The sequence below is a fragment of the Halichoeres trimaculatus genome, unplaced genomic scaffold, assembly GCF_033239565.1.
Source record: "Halichoeres trimaculatus isolate MK-OKI-2021-1 unplaced genomic scaffold, fHalTri1.1 fHalTri1_scaffold_17, whole genome shotgun sequence".
NCBI classification, from domain to species: Eukaryota; Metazoa; Chordata; class Actinopteri; order Labriformes; family Labridae; genus Halichoeres; species Halichoeres trimaculatus.
This window is the reverse complement of record NW_027437195.1, coordinates 8,507,918-8,516,491: the sequence shown is the minus strand read 5'-3', so window position 1 is coordinate 8,516,491 and position 8,574 is coordinate 8,507,918. Positions and strand designations below refer to the sequence as shown.

At 40.5% G+C, this 8,574-nt stretch overlaps 1 protein-coding gene across 1 annotated transcript; it reads right to left on the bottom strand.

Moving 5' to 3' along the window:
• Positions 1–4,077: 4,077 nt before the first annotated feature.
• ccr6b (chemokine (C-C motif) receptor 6b) lies at positions 4,078–7,067 on the bottom strand. Its single transcript, XM_074692454.1, has 2 exons — positions 6,990–7,067; positions 4,078–5,181 (listed from the first exon to the last, which is right to left on the bottom strand). Exon 2 carries the CDS (start codon positions 5,170–5,172, stop codon positions 4,078–4,080), a length of 1,095 nt encoding a protein of 364 aa, XP_074548555.1. The 5' UTR covers positions 5,173–5,181; positions 6,990–7,067.
• Between the last annotated feature and the right edge of the window lie 1,507 nt (positions 7,068–8,574).

Genomic DNA, 8,574 nt, shown 5'->3' with positions numbered 1-8,574 from the left:
TGAAGTGGCTTTCAATGAATGCTGCGTTTCTCCTGGCGATGGTGTCGGCGAGGGGCGTGGGTGAGTTACAGGCTCTGTCAATCAATGAGTCTTGTCTGAGATGGAGCCCTGACAGATCAGGCATCACACTCTGGCCTGATATCTCCTTCCTCCCTAAGGTGCTGTCCTCGTCCACCCTCAGTCAGCCAATACGCCTTGCACGCTTTGACACGGGGACCTCTTCTAAGCCTCTTTGCCCAGTACGTACGTTGGAGGCTTAAATTAATGCCACCGCAGCCATACGGCTGTCAAACTGTCTGTTTGTGTGCTTTGGGGGTTCACGGAAGGGCCGTGCTGTCTCCAAACAGCGTCTGGCTCACTGGGTTGTCGACACTATCTCCCCTGCATATGATGCCGGTGGCCACACACCACCGTCTGGAGTTAAGTGTCACTATACGAGGGCTGTGGCTACATCATGGGCAGCCTTTAAGGGGGTACCACTCGAGGTTATATGTGCTGCAGCATCGTGGAAATCACACAGTACATTTTCTAGGTTTTATAGGATAAATGTGGCGGCAGCCCAGCCATTAGAGGCGGTCCTACGCCAACAGCCCCCTAACTCTCCCGCTTAAGGTAGGTGCCATTGGCCACCCATCTTGTTGATTCTTCGTGACCTTGTTGATATGAGTCATCCAGTGCTAAAGCACCGCCTCTGGCGGTCAGTAGGGATGAAATAGAACGACAGTGACGTATGTAACTACGGTCCTATGAATCCCAGATGACCGCCAGAGAGCTTAGTCACTCAGAATCCTCGTGGTTTTGCGAGAAGATTAAAGGACTGAGCACCTGATGTCACCGGTTGATATAACCTCACCGGGGTCATCAGGGGGTCACGAGTGACTGTTGGTATTGAGGCTCGACCTGCACATGCGCAAGACTGAATATCCAGTTCTAAAGCACTGCCTCTGGCGGTTATCCGGGATTCATAGAACCGTAGTTACATACGTAACTGTCATTTTTATGCACTTTCCACTGACATGGAACTTGAGTATACAAACTCGGACCTGGCGTGGGATTTGAGTGTACCCGACGCCCCCGTTCAGATTGATCAATGACGATCTGTGCACGGAAAAGAGGGTACACCCATTTTTCAAGCATGCATGTTTAATAAATGAGGGCCCATATGCTTGGTGGAGGTCTGCACTCTGAGTGCTTTTCTAGTTTTTTGTTGTTGTTGTTGTTGTTTGTTTTTTTATGTAAATTTATGATATTTTTCAACTGGTCTTAAAGCTTTGGTCAGGAGTTTATCAATATTAGATACCACTATGCTGTTCATTTTTACCTGACACCACAATAGCAGCATCAAGGACCCTTATCTTATACAATGGTTTATCTCTTTAAATTTGACACTTCACCACAATTCTCAGCTTCACTTTGAATATTTCTGCTGACAACCCCCTTTAAGCTTTAATCCACCGGTAACGTGTGGTTATATGTGTCAGACTTGTCGTCTCCTTTGTAACAGTGACAGGAAATGACCCAAAAAGCAAGAATTTCTGGGTACAGTGAATTATCAAAGTGTGTCGTGCCATACAAAGAGCTTATTCTTCATGGTCAGCCTGGTTACTCAGCCTGAAAATGCTGATATGCTTGTATCCTTTATACTTTCTTGTTTGTTTATGTTTTTTGTCTGCCTGAACTTGTCATTTCAAGTGGTACTGGAGGTATCTGCAGACTAAACCAGCTTTTTCTTTTTGTCAGTTCAGCTCCACTGTCCACCATTACAACAAAATTAATCCAAGAAATCCTTTTCCTGAGCAGATCTCACTTTTCACTTGGTCAACTGACATCTCGCTGCTAACCTTTGTCGACCAATGTCCTGTCATGGGTCATAAATGGATTTCTGTTCAAACCAGCTACTGATTCAGGAAATAGAATTTAGAAATAACCTATTTTGGTGCTGATAATCTCATTTTAGATCTTGGATTAAAATCAGGCACATATCTAAAAGTGAAACTTCTTCAAGATCACTTGGAAAGTCCTTTGTGACTTGTTCTTTTGAGGAAAGCATTTTGTGGTAGCATTTATCATGAAATGAGATTGACTGATTGAAGATCTAGCTCACCCTAGTTGCTGTCCATCTCAGAATTTCCTTTCCCCAGTAGGTGTGTTTTATCTCTACTGCTGTCTCACACTGTGATAAGATGACACTCCTTATCTTTGTCTGTGCTGTAGGAAACTTCTTCTTTCTCATCTTATCAAGATCAACAGAAGAGACCACCGTCTGTGGCTGGCTGCACACGATGTTGAGTGTTCAGGATGTTTGTACAAGATAACATCTGGTTACATGTCTTAAATGAAAAATGTCGTGATTAAGTTGTTAAATTTATATGTACAAAATAGTAATTTGAAGATACAACCTTGTTTAAACAGAAAACTATATTGTGTCACTTGGAATTTTTGACATTTTTAATGTTTTTTTTTTTTTTCTAAAATTCAAGAAGAGCTCTTGTGTCTGCATGCATTAAAAGCTGGCTGTAGTATAATGTACTTCTTTCTTTTCTTTTCTATTTTTTCTAAACCCACTATTTATTTAGAAAATTATTCATGAAATGTATGAAAAAAGTTTAATATAGAACAAAATAAGGTAAATGTCAGATCATTAAGACGAGCAGTATGTGGTACCCTTGGTTCCTGGTCTTTGTTTAAGCTCACATGAGGAGTTTTTATCTGGTTATGGATCAAACTGATATATATAAAAATGTTTTTATGACTGACAAAGCTAAATAGACCACCAGAGCCATGACCAGCTGATTAAATATGCCCTCTATAACATCAGGAGCATCAGACCCTACCTGACACAACAGGCCATGCAACTTCTGGTACAAGCCCTTGTGATTTCACGCATCGACTACTGCAACTCCCTCCTACTAGGCCTCCCTGTGTGTACATTTAAACCTCTGCAGATGATCCAGAATGCAGCAGCATATCTGGTCTTTAACCAGCCCAAAACAGCACACCCAGCTGTTATTCTCTCTTCACTGACTTCCAGTGGCAGCTCCATTCAAATTCAAACTCTTCTTCTGGCTTATAAAACATTGACAAGAACGCCTGCCTACATGAGGTCCCTCATCCGGGTCTACACTCCTTCTCGCTCACTACCCTCTGCTTGTGAAAGACACCCTGTGTTAAAACAGACCTTTTTATTTCCCTTATATCTTATTTGTTTTTTTCTTGGGCAGGGTAACTTCTTAAACGGGGAAAATTTGGCTGATACAAAAACATAAGGATGAGATTTCTTTGTTGAACAATATTGTTTTTAAATAAACAGGCTTGAGGATAACTCTAAAAAAGCCATACAATGACATATACAGAGGAAACAACAGAGTGAAAAAATATCCTAACTTAATTTGCCACAGGTTTTATTTGATATTAACAATTTGTTTTTAAAAAAAAGCATGATATTCCACTCATACAGTCCTGTGACAATATTTATTATTCTATTATTTCTATAAATGAATACAGTGAAAGCAATAGTATGTAAGATAATGCAAACATGATACTACAGACATTTTTGATGTATTTTTTTTATGGAGCAGAAAAAAATGCAAAGAAAACTTCGCCATTTATCATCTCGATAACAAGTTTTTCTTTGTACATCATAATGCTCAAACTGCAGATAAGCCACCAATTTAGACTTTATTACATGTTAAATACAAGGTATGATACAAATTGTTGTTTCTGTCTCAAAAAAACAAACAAAAAAAACAAAGGTGCAGATACTAAGAGATGTTTAAGTTGAGGCTTTGGAGTCATAAACAGCAAACCAAGATGTGGGTCACAGTGGTATGCTCTGAATCTTATAAATAGTCTATTCTTCTGCACCATTCTCTTTAACGCTCAAACTGTCGCTGTTTTGCTACATTTTTACACACCATGCAGACATCAAACAACCAGCAGAAGCCTTCTGCAGCCTTCAAAATTACATCAACAGCACTATGATACATCAGAGATAACATTGTGAGCAAGTTTTGCACATTTCTTTATATCTATCTTTGTTTGCAAATATACAGAAAAAGGGTTTGTACCACAGCATGTTTATGCAGTGAATGATGACATGTTGTTGCAGCCTTCTGACGACACACGGCCTTGGATGCATGTATCAGACGTCCCCCGTGATGAGCGGGCAGAGTAGATGTACTTCTTACTAAAGCACCACAGGTCCACCAGGATCTGCCTAAAGTGGCTCCTGAACCTCACCCCAATGAAGGCATAGAGGATGGGGTTGAGGCAGCAGTGCAGGTAGGCCACACTTCTGGAGACAACAAGAACTTTGAGTCTGGTCTTCTCAGCGTCACAGCTCCTCTCCTTAAACAGAGACACAGTGTGGATGAGCAGAGTCACATTGTAAGGTAGGTGGCATATGATGAAAACCACAACTACTGCCAACACCACGCGCACAGCCTTGTGTCGCTGGCTGCTCTGTGCGCTCAGCAGGGTGTTCACAATGCTGAAGTAACAAAACACCATCACCAGTAGGGGAACCAGGAAGCCCACAGCCATTTGGAGACTGGGGACCAACACTTTCATCAGCTTTGCTGTTTCTGCTTCATTGAAAAACAGCTGACACATCACAGTTGCATTTTCACCCGGGAGGTTTGGTTCATCATAGCGCTCTGTGTACATGAGTGTGGGTAGAGTCAAAGCCACAGCAAACAGCCAAACAGCCAAGCAGATCAGGCGGCTGTAGATCAAAGTGTGTGAGCGAGTGCCAAAAGATCTTCTGGCCTGAACTATGGCGATGTACCGATCTCCACTGATGCAGGCCAGCAGGAGCATGCCACTGTACAGGTTAATACTGTAGGCTGACCCCAGTATCTTACACGCCACAGATCCCATTACCCAGCTGTTCTGCTCGTTGTAGATAATAAACGGCAGAGCCACCACAAAGATCATGTCAGCCACTGCCACGTTGAAGAGATACACGTCTGTCATGGTCTTCGTCCGCTTGTAGAAGGTGTAGGTGATGATCACAAGACTGTTCCCAATCAGGCCCAAGGCGCAGATGAAGGAGTGGATGTAGGTTTGAGTGTTGACATCCACAGGGTTGAGGTCGAGGCGACAGAAACCATAATCTTCGGTGCTGTCTTCATAGTCGAAGGTCACTGACTCCGTGAAATCCGTGAACTCCATGTTTCCAGCCTGGAGAGGAGGAGACAGCCATTAACACAGAGCAAATAACCGAATGTTGTGGATGTTCCTCCTTCACTTTCTTAGTATTCACCATATTCTGTGTTAGATACTTGATCCTAATTGGTCAAAACCACATTACAACAATTATTATTCTGAAAAAGCTCATTCACCTATTAAACTTATTCAGGGAAGGAGTCATAAATTTTACAATTTCACCTTTGCCTAATGACTCTGTGGCAAAGACTTGTAGTTATTTTTAATCTGTTTAGCAAGCCTGACCACTTACCAGAAGAGAAGAGAAGACAAGAAGCAGGAAAAACAAAATAAGAGATTTTGAATGCATGGAGCAAAGTAGATATGACGACAACTAAACTGAAGAAAACATTGGTTTGGGGATTTTGAAGAGTTACAAGCCAGGGAAGGAGGAAAAAAGTCATCTTTAAACCATCTTGAAAACAATATTTTGGGTCAATTTGATCCTAGGTTTATTTGTTATCTGGTCAAGAGCAGAGAAAGCAGACAGGAACCTTTCTTAAACTACTTTTTAGTTCAGTCTTGTCCTTTTTTTTCCTGTCCTGTTTCATTTTTTGTAATATCTCTCTTCTAACTATAACACTTCACTCCATGCCCAGATGTGTTTTAGACTTAGTAAATGTTGTCCCCTCCCTTCTTGTTTCCAACAGTGCCCCATTACCTTTTATTACCTTACCTTTTATATAAATAGTCTTTTTTGCCTTTGGCCTTTTGAGTTAATACCTTGTCTTCTTTTTGTTCTTGCTTGTTTTATTTTTACTCAAAAAAGGCCCTCTTTTTGTTGCAATGTTCAAGTGTTGCCATCACCTCCCCCCTTCAGGTCTGGTCCAGATAAGGACAGCAGTGATCCCAGAGTGACCAAGAAGAAGTAGAAGATCAGGTACACTTGTCATTCTTTTAAACAGCCTGTCTTCAGGAAAAGGTTGTTTTTGTTCTTCCTCTGTTTGAAGAGTGACCCAAATTCAGTTCATCAGACGCAGAATGAGTGCACACAAAGGCGGGCTTCAGGTTGTGTTTGCACTTTGTGCAGCTTGTTTCTTCTGAAGATGGGGAGATCATTATCACAAGATATCTTCAGATGTGTTTAAGACCTTGTGTAGGATGCTTACAGTTATGTAACAGGATTAATGAAAAAAAAAATCATTAAAAGTCAGAAATGTGATGAATTGATTAAAACAGAAAACCAGAGTACCTCTGCATTTCATGAGAGCATCAGGATGCTTTAGAAAGTTATTCCTCAGTGAGATTATAATATTAGATAACACAAACAGACACTCACTGTACAGGTAAATGTTACTGTAATGACCATGATTTCTCTTTTATGCAAATCCCATTGTGAGACAAACATGCTGCACACTAACCTCCCCCCCAAAAAACAGAAGAAAAGAATAGACATGACAGCATGATATCTTGTGTTTCAGCACTTTCACTTCTCATATTCTAACTTTGCTAAGGTTATGTATATCAGCTCGCATCAATGAGGAAGGTGTCAGGCTTTGTTCATATCTGTTTGTGAAGATAATAGCAATAACAGGAGAGGGGTGAGTATTTCACTTCATGCGTGTGTGTGTCTCATTAATTGTTCCTGTATTTTAAAGGTCTGACAGTTCTTACTGTGTTGAACGATATGTTTCACATGAAAGCCAAAAAGTTGAGAGATTTGTTAATTTTCAATAAATTAATGTTTTGTCACACAAAATAATGAGTGCACTATTAAAGTTTATCACTCTGTTGTTGTTATTGAATAAAACACAAATAAGTGCAATATTTTTTTCCAAACATACCTTGAAGATTCCCCCTCCGATGATTTCTCTTGGTTTGATGCCAGATGACTTTCACAGAGGCTGCCACATTCACCAAAGTGTCAAACCTTGTGAAGAGAGTTCAGAGAGTGCACTTTGTCACAGCTGCTGAAAAAACAAACCTCCGACAAGACAGGAGCTGAAACTAAAACCACACTCTGATGTGCCCTGTGACTGTGTGCTGCAGAGCTTCTCTCATCTTCCCACTTTTGACCTCAAACACATGTAGATGTTCTGCCCACCTTTGCACACAGATCCTCCTTATCTGATGCTGCTTTCAGCAAAAAAAAACAGTCTGTTAGCAGAGAAGTTCCCCTTGCGTGGTCAGTAGCCATTCAAAAGGCTTCCTTTTACTTTCTAATGTAATTCTTTTGTTTATACATTGATGTGGCATGCCTTCCGGCCCTTTTCAGCAGATGTTATGTACATTATGTAACTCTTAATGTGAGCTATCATTGATAACAGGATGTAGGAGATGACAAACAGTTCTATAAAGCAGAGATTAAACACAAACCTTTACCTTCCTTGCTCTAGTTCTTGGTTTCACACACAGGTGTGTTCATATAAATATCACACACATGCACACACATCATTGCTCAACATACTCCCTCAAACCTCAAACAGGTTTTGTTCACGCAGTTTTCTGTGTTCTTTTTAAACTTTAAGTACAAAGAACAATATCCAAGTTTTTAATTACTGTTATTTCATAAAGGTATTAGAAGTTGTGTATTGGGTCGAAGTGGGATCAGGATGCCTTGAGGGGCCACTGAACGCTGATTGAGGGTTGCAAGATGACTCTTAAAAGAAAATACAGGAAAGCATGGAGTTGACTCTAAAATTGATTTCAAAAAAATGATAACAGGTAATCCCAGGTAAGAAAATATATATATTTTAGAGTTTACGGAATCACTGATGTCTGACCTATTAAAATACTTTATGTCCTGAGACACAAGCTTTTGTCTAGAGTACATTTTTTTATTGCTTATTGCTATTTGGGATAAGACCCCATAGTATAATGTCTAAACTTGGTCTTACAACACAAAGTTAATGGTTATGAGTTCATCATTAGGTTATTAGTTAGTTATTTGTGTCACTGTACATATATATTCTTGTTTCATTCAGAAAATGTGGATACTATTTTTCACTTTTCTCTATTTTAATTGAGCTGCTGTAAATGTCTTTTGCAGATATCTGGGCTATCTTGTTTTCACTGAACAGGGTGAAATGTTGTGATATCACCAAAAGATGACGTGGGTAGTGTCTCTATGGGTCTGAGAAGCACAATTGTAATGTCCCCATATGAGAACGCGGGGTCTCGGGGGGGTTAATAAGTTGTTTCTGCTCATACTCAACATGCCCAGTAGATGGAGCTGTTGTTTTAGTGAACATCAGACTAACTGTAGTGCTGAGTGACGAGGTAACTTCTCTCAAACAGGGCGGCTTACTGCTCCAGGCTTAAACTGCTGGGAGCTCTGTGAGACTGAACCCCTGCATATGTCTCCCTTTCTCTCTGTCTTGTTTTGTCTGTCTGCAGTTAATAACTGTAAATCTTCTTGTCCCTATAAAG